Source organism: Cheilinus undulatus, linkage group 21 (genome assembly GCF_018320785.1).
Source record: "Cheilinus undulatus linkage group 21, ASM1832078v1, whole genome shotgun sequence".
NCBI lineage: Eukaryota > Metazoa > Chordata > Actinopteri > Labriformes > Labridae > Cheilinus > Cheilinus undulatus.
Genome location: NC_054885.1, coordinates 17,919,458 through 17,934,089, shown reverse-complemented (window position 1 = coordinate 17,934,089; position 14,632 = coordinate 17,919,458). Strand labels below are relative to the sequence as shown.

Sequence of the window (14,632 nt, the reverse complement as noted above, 5' to 3'; positions counted from 1 at the left end):
AGTTTTGACAGAAAGATTTAGGCTGTCGATCACATCCTTTAAAACAGCACCCAGGGATGACTCCAACGTCTGGATCCTTTTTTCATAAACATTTTTAGGATTTATTTTTGGGTTTTTTTTGCCTTTAAAGGACAATGGATAAAGTCACAAACTGGGTAGAGAGATAGTTGGGATGGAGCCACAGGCCAGATTTGAACCAATAGTCTCTGTACATGGTGAGCAGACTTAGCTATTAGCCCCCAGTGCAGTGCTTGTTTTTTATATGACTTACCTTTTTTTTGACAAAAGCAGAATTGCAACTGCAGAAAGTTTTTCAGCCATTATTGTCGGCATTCATATGATATGCTACAAGTCGTACGCAGCTTTAAGACAGGCATGAAAGCGGAAGTGACAACTGAAGTATAGTCTTTGCCTAGAAAGTGTTTCATTGCCTCCCACAGTGCAGTTTTTCAATCTTAGGCCTCAGAATGTTTTGGAGTGACCATTGCAAGCTAGTTTCCACCCATCCTGTCGTGAATCGTTTGAGCTGGGCTTTATATTAACATCAGGCTAGTGAATTCAATCCTACAACAGAGGATTTGTGTCAAATTTTCTGATTCTGTGAAGGAGTAATGGCAAACATTAACAAATGTATCTGTTTAGGTAGAAAATAAAGTGACTGCTCTCTGGCTCACATGATCTAAACATGTTCAGACATGGTTGTCATTTACAGGAGCTTGTGAGCTTGTGTAGAAATCAGATTTCATCCATGATTTGCTTCACACGCTGATAAATCATGCACACTTCACTACTGCTGTAACTGTCTTGTATCAGCACTTTATTATTCAGCTTGCAGATTTGTGCTATTCAGCTTCAGTGGGGCCTTTCTTGTTAACATGTGAGCCTTATTGTACTGTTGGTTCAATCCCAGGAAGTGACTGAAAAATGGGGTCAGAAGAGTACAGTTGAAGTTGTACAGCTCTGTACAATCTGTACAGCTTACATCATAAACCCCGAGCTGCACAGAGTGCAACATGTAATCACTAAACTCCCTTTTTATGTTTGAGTATTATGCAAATAAACTTAATTTATAGGAGGATTTGGATGTGTTTTCTCTCTGATAGCCCAGTCTTAACATATTTCTTCTGACCCCAGTTTTTAGAAGGAATTTGTTAATGCCTATATTTAGAAGGATTATTTCTGAGAGCTGATTCATGTTCTCTTAAGAATCAAGAAGTGAGGAATCTGTCTAACCACTAACAGTCACCCTCCTTTAATGAGTCACATTCACAAACACACATTAGAGTCAAAATCAGCTGAGGTGTTGACTCCACAGTGGAGAAGCAGGTACTTCTCCTTCTCTTGTGCAGCTAGACTGAAAACAAACAAGTGGCAAGAGTTAGTTTTGCTTTCCCAAACTGTTTTAGTTTCATTTATAGCATGACCTTAAAATACATGAAAGAAAGTAGCAATAAGAGAGAAGAAGTACTATCCAAACATCTAGGCAGACATTTTTAGTCAGAGAAACAAAACACTTCATTCTGAAGCTGAATATTCTAGCTTTAGCTCCCTTTTAAGACCTATTTGTAGTATTAATGGAAGATGGCTTTATGGGTAATGTATGCCTGTGATATAGTCTGGCAAGATTGTTTTTTTTTTCGTAATGGGAAGTGAGTCAGGAAACTAGGAGGATGTACAGCAGACACAGTGTACACATGCCGTCCATTTGTTTTTAAAGTCATCAGCTGCTAGGAAGTGTGCAGAAAAGCTCAGGTAGAAGTGTAGTTGTTGGAAAGGGTGGTGTTTGTGTGATTTTGTTAGCTGCTCTGAGTGATGAAAGCCTTTTTTAATGCATCCCTACAACATCTCACCTCAGTTATTACTGCAGAGTGTGCCAGGACTTCAACAGGTGGTTAGCAGCCCATATGAGGATGGCTAAAGGTTACCAAATCAGGTGAAAGAAAACTACCAACTGTAATTTGGAGGTTTAAAGCCTGAAAGCTAAAAAGCCTAAATAGAAATGAAGTAACCCGTTTTTATGCTAGACTTTCCTTGGTGCTACATTGGGTAATAAAGTCTCTTTGCTGTCTTTTCAGACACATTCAGAATCGTCACTGCTTTTCCAGGTTGCATTGTCTGTCTCTTGTAAAAATTGTTCTACGATTGAGTTAAATGTTTGACCATGATTCATCATTTAATCATAGCAACAGTTGGCTACTCCTCTATAGATGACCGTTAATAAGAACACACTTACAGAGGAAAGTGGACTTGCTTGGGATTCAGCTCCTATGACAGACTCTGGACTAAAGGACTAACTTCAGTCATATCACCACGCAGAAAACAAGTCTGGTTATTTTGATGTTTGTTTACTGAGGTAAGAGAAAGGAGAGGTTAAGATGAAAGATTTTGACAATGACTATTTTGACATTATAATGAAAAAGAGATTTGCAAGGACTTTTTATGTTTTCGTCAGCTGCTGTAAGGATGGCTGGTGTGAGCGCCTTTGGTAAAAGGAGGAAAGGGTTGTAGAAGTGCAGACAGTGTAATCCGACCACCAGTCATAAGTGTGACCTGATCTGATGTTACTATTGATTATTTATGTCAGTATATATGTTTGTTCTGATCGCAGAATTAACATGATATGGTAACCTCATTGAGTGTCTCCATGTTTATAGTTTACATCCTACACATCAGGTAGTTGTATTTGGCCTGAGCTCTGTCATGCTTCTTCAAGAGGTATCAAACATTAACACGTGCTGTGAATGGGCAAGCATATTTACATGACCCAGCCAGATGCAAATGGGAATGCAAGGTGAAATGGTCATAATGTGTCTTTCCTAATAGGAGAATGTACTTTTGTCTTCTTGATCATAGTGTTATGGTTTAATTAGTCATGTGCTTTAATGTGATACACTTAGACTGATGCACAGATACCGAACAGAGCAAAATAGATAAACTGCTGTGATAGATGATGAAAGAGAGCGTAGATAGAAAGAAAGAAAGCATGGCAGCTGATGAGAGGCAGGCTAAACAGTGCAGACATTAGTCATTCATCTGTTGGCTGACTGAAAAAAAAAAACAAGTTAGGATTAGATATGTAAGAACTGGACTTTTGCCGTTTTGAAAAGAAAACAACTCACTGCTGTTCTTTGTTCTTCTTTTAACAAAGAAATGTTGTCAAGTTGTGATAAAATTGGCGCTTTAGCAGCCTCCACGCTAATCTCTTCCTCTTATAACTACACCAGCTCTTGCTGCTGCTTGTTTACGCCACGACTCTGCTGCGCCTGAAAGTACTGCCCCTCGTCGCTGATTGGTCCTGTCACTTTCTAACCGGGCCCAAACGGTTCAGATGGGAGCTTTGCAAGATGGATTTGCCAGTGAAAAACAAGGAAATGGGTGTATCCATCTGCTTTGCAAGGTTAAAATTCCTCCCCCAAATGCCACACAAAAGTCTCCACACCCAAGTAGTCTGTAGTGAGTTGATTAATGTCAGTTTGATGAACTGTATGATAAAGATAATGTGAGTGAATTGTATGAAGTAAAAGTGTGTTTCATGAGTGTCTCTAATGATAATAAATGAATAACCGATTAATAACCAAAAATTAAAAAATCTTAACACAAAGTGTTTTGCATTAGCAAATGTGAAGTTAACAAGAGACACATTTGAACTTATCAATTGATGCTCATATTGTTAAAAAAAAAGCCAAGAATGCTTTAAATAGCATCAAAATAGAGCTTCATGAAAAAACACCTGCTAGAGAAATACCTGCTTGAGTCCAGTTCTACAAACATGGAGCAGTAACATGATTTTTTTTGACAAGGCAGGAGCGTTCTGACATTTCACCTCTGTGCTTCATCTCTCTGTTTTACTATGATCACTGTTTTTTTAATGTCCTGTTGCCAGACGGCTGCCTCTGTGCTCATGGGTGTGTGTAAGTGCACATTGCAGTCTGAAGTGGTTTGAAAAGTGTGTTAAGTGCATACTCTACTCTAGCATAGCAATGTCTGTTTAAATCACTGTCTGCCTGCCGGCAAACAAAAAAGCCCTCGGCTTGGGTAAAAAATGAACGGCATCAGGTAGGCTAATAATTAACGAGTGTGCTTTAATGAGTTCAAGTTTCCTTTATTAGCACCAGCCAGATGTGGGCTCTTTGTCTTTAGGCACATCTTACGCAAGAATAATCTTTAATACTCACACATGCACAGAGGAAGCAGCTCTAATGGCCTGCTATATTTGTGCCTTTCTGTCTGTGATATTTTTGATTTATCAAGCTACTATCAGTTTAATCTAGATATTGGAGTCACTAAACTGTCACAACCTTCTGTAAACTATGGGCTTAATAAGCATCTGAAAGCATAAAACAAAGAGAAGGAACTGACCATGTGATATTAAACATTTCACCAGGGACATAATTGATGTCGTTTGGCGCTGTGAGGCGCTACATACCTCTGATGCTGAATTTAGCTATTATCAGAAGACTGTGCTCATAAAATCCATCAAACAGTTCCTATTGATTTATAATTTTTGTTGTTTATTTTTTTTCTAAAAATGAACAACTGTCATTAAAGGTACTTAATTATTTTTGACCAAATTTTCTACCAAAACTAAAGATGCACAATTCACTTTTTTTCAGTTCTGATGTATTTCCCATTCATATGTACTGATACGGAAACTGATTTAGATATTTTTGTAATCATAGTTAATACTTAATAGTTTTTAGTTAATTTTGTGTAAGATTACACACATCTCAAGTTGCTGTTCTGCTTTTCCATGTGTTAAGAGTAGGCTCGGACAATATGGCCAAAAACATCAATATCACTATTGTTTTGCCCCTTCACAGTAACAGTATTATATCACAGTATCACTAAATTAAAAGAGATAAAATGCATAGTCGCTTCTACAATGCCTTTCTCCCCCTTAAACAGATCTGTGATAGCATACTGAACTCATGCCTGAGCATAAGATCACAAAAATATTTTTGTAAGTATCTGTGTTCTCACTACTTTGTGACTACACTGGATTTTTAAGTTTCATTCCTCTTTTGCTGCGTTGTGTTAAGCTGCTACATACCACACAACATTTCCCGTGTTGGGTATTCACAGTAAAAGCATTAGAAAAAAGCAACAACAGAATTTTATTCTGAAGGATATTTAACTTTGCTTTGGCAGCACTTCTTTGAATTATCATTGACTAAAAACAAGCAAGTCATGAGTTAAAACACCTTTTAACAGTTGTTTAGGTCATTGTAATATGAGTTGCTGCAGCTCGTATAAAAGCGACAGGCTGACAGCAACATGAAAATGTGTTCACCGCCCAGCAAAAACTATGGCATTGGGATCGGTGATTTGAATTGGCGCTGTCAGTCTGATGTCTGATATACATACTGTACTAATTTATTTCTTTATTTAGATGTATTTAACCCAGCATTAAACTGTGCTGCTGCCTGTCTTGGCCTGGACATTATGGAAAAAGGGATGTTTTGACAAGTTTTTTCTCCTGCTTGAATAATTGCTAAATAATTAAAACGAATAAAGCTACCAGTACTGAAATAGAAATAGCTCTGTTGCATGTTATGCCTGTAGCCCATGACTTAAGTGTCACCCATCAGTCTGTTTACATGGTGTCTGACGTTGTGTTGTCAACTTTATAGCTCCAGGATTTTAGTCATGGCAAAATTGTCTTTGGTCCAAGAAGTTACATTTAGGCTGACTGAGCATTTTTTGCTCTTAACTGGACCCTTGGATCCCAGCTGACACACATGTATCATGCACTTGGACATATAACCTACATATAGTGCCTAGTGCACAAACATGGAGCTAATACTTTTAACACACATAAAGACATGAATGCACATGTGCCCCTGAGCTGTGCTGATGCAGGAAGACAGTGCATTTTTTTTATGTGTGTGTTTTATTTCAAGGGCTCTGTCTCTGCAGTGTCCTCATTTTCCAGCTGACTGCCAGATCCTTGCTGGGAACCCGAGACCCAGGTTGTTCCAGAAGCTGGACGAGGCTAACTGCTGCATGGCCTCTGTAACACACATTTGGCCTGTTTCTCGCCTTCTCCTCTCCCTCTGCCGGCTATTCCCTTTCATCCTAGACTTCATCTATATGCTTCAGACCTTAAATATGATCCTGTATATTCTGATAACGTCTTGGTTCAGATGGGTGTCATTTTATACCTGGTTTTAGAAACCACTCAAATGGGTCTCCAGTGACCTTTTGTGATCATATTTCACTTCCCTGTGAACATTGGATTTTTATGTTGGCTGCAACTGCTGCTGAGCAGAAAATCTAAATATGTGTGTTCTGCTGTGCTGCAGGGGGAAGATGCCTCAACAGATAAATGCACACTGATTTAAACTGAAAGTTCACCAGGTTGTCCTTTAAATATGTCAGTGATGCTTAAAGGTAGTATAATTCACACTAAACAGCTTCCTCTTTAAAGTCCCCAATTAGAATCATTGTTGAGTGGACTCTGAGTGCTGCTGTGATTAATAAATCCACATGGTTTAACCTGGAGCTAAGTTCTCCTCCTTTCCACAGCAAAAGTCAGAAATAAAAACTTCTTCTGGATCTTTGATGAAGGCTTTAGGGGCTGTGAGCAGAACTGCCTCTAAAGTTTCAGCTGGTATCCCTCATCTGAGATAATGGTATAGTTAGAATACCAAAGTTACACAACTGAAACACAAAGTTGTCACCATTAGATGTTTTTATGTTTTATTACTGACACCTTATGATAAGTTTAATTGTATTCAAATGCATTTAAAACTGGTAAAACTGTACGATAGGACCATGTAGCCTGATGCAGAAGACTGGTGTGGAGCTGACCCCCTCCCCCAAAATAAAAATGAAATCTGCCTTGGATATAACTGTTTATTTGAGCAAAACACAGTCCTAAGCACCTCTGCAGGATGTTGTAGTGGTCATACTCCCATGTGTCTGCTTCAGAGCTTTCCGTATTTGATTCCAGCTATCTTAGTTGAACAGTTTGGCCTTTGTTCACCTTTGGAGGTCATGTTATCTATGGAAACGTAGATGGTGTACAAGCACTGACACAGTGAAATGTGGGTTAGCAGGTTTGGTGAGGTGGAGAAAAAGTTTGCTAAACACTTGAATTCAGGAGCTCTCTCTCTGGAAAAGATCCAAGGTCAATATTTATCCTGGAAAACAACAGCAGTATTAAAGTCCATGCTCAGCTGATGGACTTAATCTTCTTCAACAGCGTTCTGTTCACAACTTTATGTTGGGATTTCATTTCTGGTTAATCTCTGGCAACCATTATGACATATGTTGGGGAATGAGAAGGAACTAATTTGTAGCACTTGATTTTAAAATCTCAGGATTATGAAAATTGGATGATCAAGATTAAACAACTGCTGAGCTGCATGTTGTGCTAAGCATACTTTGGTTTTTGCTATGTGTGGTAAGCGTTTCGATGTCTGTTGTTACATTATGGCCACTGAAGTACTACCGGTATGCCACTTCCTCTCAAACAGTTAAAGTAAAATCTAGGTCGCACTGGTATACAGTGCCTTGAAAAAGTATTTGCCTCCTTTCTGAACCCTGAGTTTTTTGCATATTTATCACACTTTAATGTTTCAGATCATCAAACCAATTTTTATACCTCACAAAGACAACCCAAGTAAATACAAAAAAAAATTAGTTTTAAATGATGATTTTATTTATTAAGAGGGGGAAAATCCAAACCTATCTGGCCCTGTGTGAAAAAGTAATTGCCCCCCTGAACCTAATAACTGGTTGTGCCACCCTTGGCAGCAATAACTGAAATCAAGCATTTGTGATAGCTAACTGGTGATGAGTCTTTTGCATTGCTGTGAAGGAATTTTGGCCCACTCTTCTTCGTAGAATTGTTTTAATTTAGCCATATCGGTCCACAGCAAGTGGTCCAGGTCCTGAAGCAGCAAAGCAGCCCCAGACCATCACACTGCTACCACCATGTTTGACTGTTGGCATGATGTTCTTTTTATCAAATGCCGGATGTAACGGCCGCATACCTTCCAAAAAGTTCAACTTTTGTCTCGTCAGTCCACAGAATATTTCTCCAAAAGTCTTGGGGATCATCCAATGTTTTTGGCAAATGTGAGACGAGCTTTTGTGTTCTTTTTTTGTCAGCAGTGGTTCTGGCCTTGGAACTCTCCCATGAATGCAACTTTTTGCCCAGTGTCTTTCTTATGGTTGAGTCATGAACACTGACCTTAACTGAGGCCAGTGAGGCCTGCAGGTCTTTGGATGTGGTTCTGCGTTCTTTTGTGACCTCCTGGATGAGTCATCGTTGCACTCTTGGGGTCATTTTGGTTGGCCGACCACTCCCAGGAAGGTTCACCACTGTTCCCAGTTTTCTCCGTTTGTGGATAATGGCTCTGACCATGGTTTGCTGGAGTCCCAAAGCCTTGGAAATGATAGAGTTCAATCACTTTGTTTCTCATTTGTTCTTGAATTTATTTGGATTGTGGCATGATGCGTTTCTATCTAAAATCTTGTAGCCTACTTCACTTTGTCTGACACGTTCTATTTTAGTGATTTCTTGATTCAACAAATCTGGCGGTATTCAGGCCTGGTTGTGGCCAGTGAAATTGAACTCAGCTTTCCAAGAACTATGGTTAATCACAGTTAACTCATGATTTACACAGGGTCACACAGGGTAAGAAAGGTTTGGACCCCCCCCCAAAAAAAATAGATAATGATTTAAACACTGCATTCTATGTTTGCTTGGGTTGTCTTTGTGAAATATAAAAATTAGTTTGATGATCCAAACATTTAAGTGTGATAAATATGCAAAAACATTAGGAGTCAGAAAGGGGGAAAATACTTTTTCACAGCACTGTAGAGGCCACAGTCTGTTTTTGAAACCTCCCATTAAACTGTCCTTTTTCATAATGATTTCCATATCGTACAGCACAATCCACAACTTTCAGTTAATGTGCAGCTGTGTTACCATTCAGTACCATCTGTTATTGGTGTATGGAAGTTTGCACATTACTAGCTATGATACGGTAGTTGAGCACTCAGCCTACAGTGATGAGACAGACTCAGGTCACGAGTTGCTCTGCCCTCCTACTCCTATCACTTATGCTTACTAAGGAGTGTTTCTAGTCAAACCAGCAGTCCACAGGAGTTTGTTTACTTAATGATATGCTCTCTGTTTTTATTGACTGAACCTTTATGACCTAACAAAGGGAAAAGCTGTAAAAATGTGGCACCAGCTCAGTGCAATGTGGAACAGTGGCAGGTGCATGTTCTTGCAATAATGACCTCATGCGTCTCAGTTCTTTGTATTGGTATAAAGTCAGCCAAGTACATACGGTGCATCTAACTCATTAGACTAAAGAATTGGTGTTAAAAGTGCAGCTTTTAAACCAGATTTTTTGATATCTTTAAATTACCTCCACCAAGGAGGTTATGTGATCGGTAAGGTTTGTTAGTTTGTTTGTTAGCAAGATAACTCAAAAAGTTCTGGGTGGATTTTCATGAAATTTTCAGGAGATGTCACAAACGGCATAAGGAAGAACTGATTAGATTTTGGGAGTGATCGAGATCACCGTCTGGATCCAGGAATTTTTTAAAGGATTCTTTACTGTCAGGAGATAGGGCTAATGGCGGAGGTCTGCGCTCTCTGAGTGCTTTTCTAGTTTATACATGTATTATTATTGTTGTATAATTTTTTTCAAGTGTTCCAGTATCAGAGGATTTACATTTAATGAATGCCTATGATGCAGTTGTTTTAAAATCAACAAGTATTCGTGTTTAGTTATCCTCCACTCTATATTGGTCAAAATGATTGTGAATGTGTTTATTTTTGCCATCATTGAGCATTATCATACTGGGTTGTTGCTCTACAAGTAGATGAAGCAGACGGTATGTAAAGATGGCGGCCACCACAGCTGCAGATCAGCTGGAGAAGGAGGAAATGGAATCTGCCTGCAGTATGTTATTGTTTGTAAGGGGATTTGCCATTGCAGTGCTAGCCAGAACAATAGAGAAGGGAGCGCAATGGAAAAGAAACATGATGTGTCCATGTGCAGCTCCCTCAGGCCTCACTGGGTTGTTGCAGGATAAGGAGTTTGCATTTGAAGGCTTGGCGCAGCGTGTTTGGCCGTGGATCACAGCCACACTGAACACAGCTCGGGCTCGATTTTGGCGCTGAGCTCCCCCTTTTTGGTACAATACTGCTGGCCTGCAGCTACAGACACCCATGTTAAATACACACTTACACTTTCCTTGTTGTCTCGCTGGGTGGTCCATCACATCCAGACTGGACACACAAGACCTTTCTTAAATTGTGCCTGAAGCCAAATTCTTGTTCAATAATGGGAGAATGTGAGATGCTCATTGTGCTCTGTGTTTGGTCATGTTTCCATACATAGCACTGCCACAATTGTGTGCATGTGCAGACAGTAACACTCCACATCCTGCTGATTTATTGCCAGAGCTGTAATACATGCTTTATTATCATGCTGTATCACTGCACACAGCGAAGTGATGGATTTTCCTGTCCGTAATGCCTTGTTCTTCTCCTTAGAGGACTATGTGGAATCAGACGGATTTTTTGCATGTGTTTTTAGGGGAAACATTGGAAAAGTGATTTTCTACTTTGATGCATTCCAGCATTTTTATCCTGTTTTGAATCATCTGTTCTGCACCGTTTGTTTGGGAGATTAGTGTTGTTGTGTGTGGGCAACTGTTGAAGAAAGTGATAGAGTGGGAGAAAAAATTAGAGGGATGACAGAGTGCCCTGAGGCCATATTAATAAGGACTCTGTCTGTTTTCCCCTCCCATTTTTTCCTGCCCCTTCCGTGTCTTCTTTGCACTCCTCCCTCTCTTCCCTTGACGATAGCAGGAGCAGCCAGATCATTGCTTCACTCTCTGGCGTTTTCTCTCCCTCAACCAACCCCTCCCCTCCATCCTATTGCACACTAAGGCTCTTTCCTTTCATGTTTCCTCACTCCAATCTTCCCTCCCTCGGTCCCGCTTTGAACCCTCAGGCCGCAGATCATCCCAGTGCCAGAGGGGAAAAGGAAAAGAGGCAAGAGGGTGTGTAGATGGAAGGGAGAGTCAGTTCAGAGAGAGATGGATGGTGAGGCTGTAGAAACATGGAGAGATGAGTAGGTGAATGGAAAGAAATTGATGAAGAGATGCATTGGGCAATCAGGAAAAATATGGTCAAATAAAATATTTATTTACAGGTTAACCTAAAAAATATGTACACTCTTATGTTGGTTTAGATTTTCCAGGATGAATTGTACTTATTTGTTGTGAACATTAGCTCAACTTATTCCCAGGAATTAATATTTTTCTGTGTTCAGATTATTTTTGTATTGATTTTTGACAACATACTGAAAAGGATACAGATTATTCATGTAGATCTCCCCAGCTTAAGACCAGAATGTCATCTCAAGCCAATACAATGCTTAAAAAAGCAGTGCAGGTTTAAAAAGTCTGTTAAAGGCTCAGCAGACAAAGGTTAACAGTAGGGCTGCAGAAATCGATTCTTTCGGTAATCGAGTACTCTGATGATTCTTCTGTCGATTAATCAGGTGCTCTAATAAGAAATATTGCATTTTTTTTTTAATCGGTCACTTTTGCTTTTAAAAGAGAAGTAGTACTCGACAAATGAGAAAAGAACTTGGGCCCTTCACAGCAAGAAGGTCGCTGGTTTGCTTCCCAGTCAGGGCCAGGGCCTTTCTGTGCAGAGTTTGTATGTTCTCCCTGTGCATACATGGGTTCTCTCAGGGTACTCCAGCTTCCTCCCACCACCAAAAACATGCTCATTAGGTTAATTGGTGACTCTAAATTGCACGTAGGTGTGAATGTGAGTGTGCCTGGTTGTCTGTCTATATGTCAGCCCAGCAATTGACTGGCGACCAGTCAAGGGTGTACCCCAGCTCTCGCCCAATGACAGCTGGGATAGGCTTCAGCCCCCCCTGCAACCCTGAACGGAATAAGCTGTATAGAAAATGGCTGGATGGACACGTTGATACTGTTGAAAATCACATTCTTTAAAATCAATCTAATTTAATTAAAACAGGCACCTCCATTATGAAAGAAATGACTAATACTTAAACTTAATGATATTTTTAACCCGTATCATCAACAAACAAAAGAGTGAACGCGAGGGCAGCATTGGTTGATCAACGTTAGAATTACGTAGAGAGATTGAGCATCACTGGTGACAAAATGGTAATACAGAGAAATAAGTTATTTTATGATTGTTTCACAACGGTCCTGCTCTAAAAAACTTGTCGACACCTTTGCACAAACGTGCAGGAAGGTACAGGTTTTGTTTGATAGCTGAGAGAATCAATCCCAACCTATGGCCGCTTCACATCACTAATTTAACACTGATTGCCATAAAATGTCTAAATAAGAAAAGTAGAAAATGCTCTAAAATAATTGTTGACATATTGCATAAACATGCAGGAAGGTGCAAGATTTTGTTTATTGCTGCTGAATTTGTGCTCCTTCCAGCTTTATTACATCCACTACACAACTAACTGTTGTATTCACTGGTCTGCAAATACCATCTTGTTACTCTTTTATAAAGAGACCGTATGTTACATTTTCGAGAACATTTTTTCTCCATTTTCGGATTGTGTACCCCATTCTACAGCTTATTCTTTTGCAATTGAAAGATGCAGACAGATTTAATTTCTAATCATTCACAGGCTCTTTAATGTGTCTATTTCATTCAAAGTGTCTATAGAATTTTGAGATTGTTTTATGTCATAGATCTGCTTGCAAAACCAATCATAATAGTCTACAGCCCCACCTGAAAACGTCCTCTACTATGCAGCACCACCTGAAAAGATCCTCTGTTATGGTGTAGAAAATGAATATTTTGACCATAGGTAGCTGCTATAAAAATGTAACAAAATGGACCGAACAAGATTTGATTGTGAACACATTTTCAGTACAGCTTGTTAGCAAATGAGGACATTGGTTTCTTGTAACTGTTCAGGGCCAGCAAACACAAACTGCTGTGTTTCCACTTTGCTCCACTTTTTCACAGTCCTAACAGTCACTCCTCTTTCTCTGTGTGTATCCAGCGCCTGTGGCTGTGAAACCTCAAGGGAATAAAAAGTAGTTCTGGCCTTACTCATTCAATTAGCTTTCCTCTGCTAGTTTGGCTGTTTTTTGTGTGATTTTGGGGCATCTCTGCTTTTGCAGTCTTGGAAAAAGGTGAACAAATGTCCCAGATCGGTTTCTTCTTTAACATTCTGTTCTGTTTCTCTTGTCTCTGACAGTACTGGCATAAAGGATGCTTCAGCTGCGAGGTCTGCAAAATGACTCTAAGCATGAAGAATTACAAAGGCTTCGAGAAGAGACCATACTGCAATGCGTAAGTTGTCCCCAAAGTCATTATTTTGTGTGTGTCAGTGGGCATGTCCAATGTTTTCTCAACTGGCTCAGCCTGCTTCCCAAAGACACTGACAGCAGCATTTAATCTGTCCACAGACAGAAATACAACTATGTGTGTGTATTCATGTTGCAACCCAGCCGAGGCCCCCTCCCTCCTCTGCTGTTTATCAGTAACTATTCCAGCTCCCCCCTCAGAGAAAAAGCCCTACATGTGGTGTGGGAAAGTGCCTCCCTCCTCCCCTTCACTGGGTAAGGGGGGGATCAACAAAGGAAATTCCTAAAGTTCCTCTACAGTGACACAAGCAGACATGCTGAAAACTAGCATGTCCACTCACGCTTCAGCTCACACTCAAACACTAAAGGCTCATCAGGAATCCATGGAATCTCCCTCCATTACTTAATGATTTTCTCCTCCTCCTCTGTATATGTGTTTGTGAGAGAGCTGGATGGTGAGTGCATGTCCTAAGAGAGAATCTAGGGAAGGCGTTGCAACATGTTCTGACAAGCTCTTTTGCATTTTGCCTCAATTTCAGTTTTATTGCCAAAGAAAGAAATCAAGACGTCAAACCCCGTCATTCTCAACCCCAGTGGAAAACCTACAGCAGTGTGCCTCCTCTGTGTTGTGCACAGCTGTTTTCTATAGGATTCTGCTTCTTTTATGATTGATACCAGGAATAAGTCACCTGTTCCAAATCTGCTGTGTCTGGTTTTCAGAAAGGAACATTTTCAAGGACATCTTACTTGTGCACATGTTTGGACCTGGATTTCATCCACTACAATTATTGCAATACTGAGCCAAAATAATTCAGACTGAAAGAAAAAGCAAGTTTTTATCTCCCTGTAAATGTCCAGATTTAGTCCCTGGAGTTTTTTAAGTACCTCGCCAAAAGTACACGGTTTCAGCTCACTAATACCTAGAAATTGCAGGATATAACTGTTAGGAAATGTTCATAAAATAGGACTGCAACCTTACTGATGATTAGTTACTCACCCAATTTTCTCAGATCGTTTTTAAGATTCATCAAAAAAGTTGGACAAGTATCAGTGTTTTCCAAGGAGGAACATGCCTTCCTCAACTGCATTGTTTCAGCCCTGATGCATAGGTATTTGAATTATATTTGATGTGTGTTGTTAGTCAGCTAAAAGTTAAATTCAGATATCATATTAGCTGCAGCAAGATTTACTTATCTCAGTTTTCAGAAATTCTTGTTGCCCTTTTTAAGCCTTAACGAAGGTTCCCGCTACTAGAAGCCACTGCAGCACAGCAAGTTGC

The 14,632-nt window shown here is 39.8% G+C and overlaps 1 protein-coding gene across 2 annotated transcripts in view; it reads left to right on the top strand.

Annotated features, from left to right (window-relative positions):
* lasp1 (LIM and SH3 protein 1) overlaps window positions 1–14,632 on the top strand; it is a 43,431-nt gene that overhangs the window by 4,795 nt on the left and 24,004 nt on the right. For both annotated transcript variants that reach the window (XM_041817480.1, XM_041817479.1), the window contains exon 2: window positions 13,245–13,339. In XM_041817480.1, coding sequence (XP_041673414.1) covers window positions 13,245–13,339 — 95 coding nt within the window. The remainder of the gene's footprint in view (window positions 1–13,244; window positions 13,340–14,632) is intronic.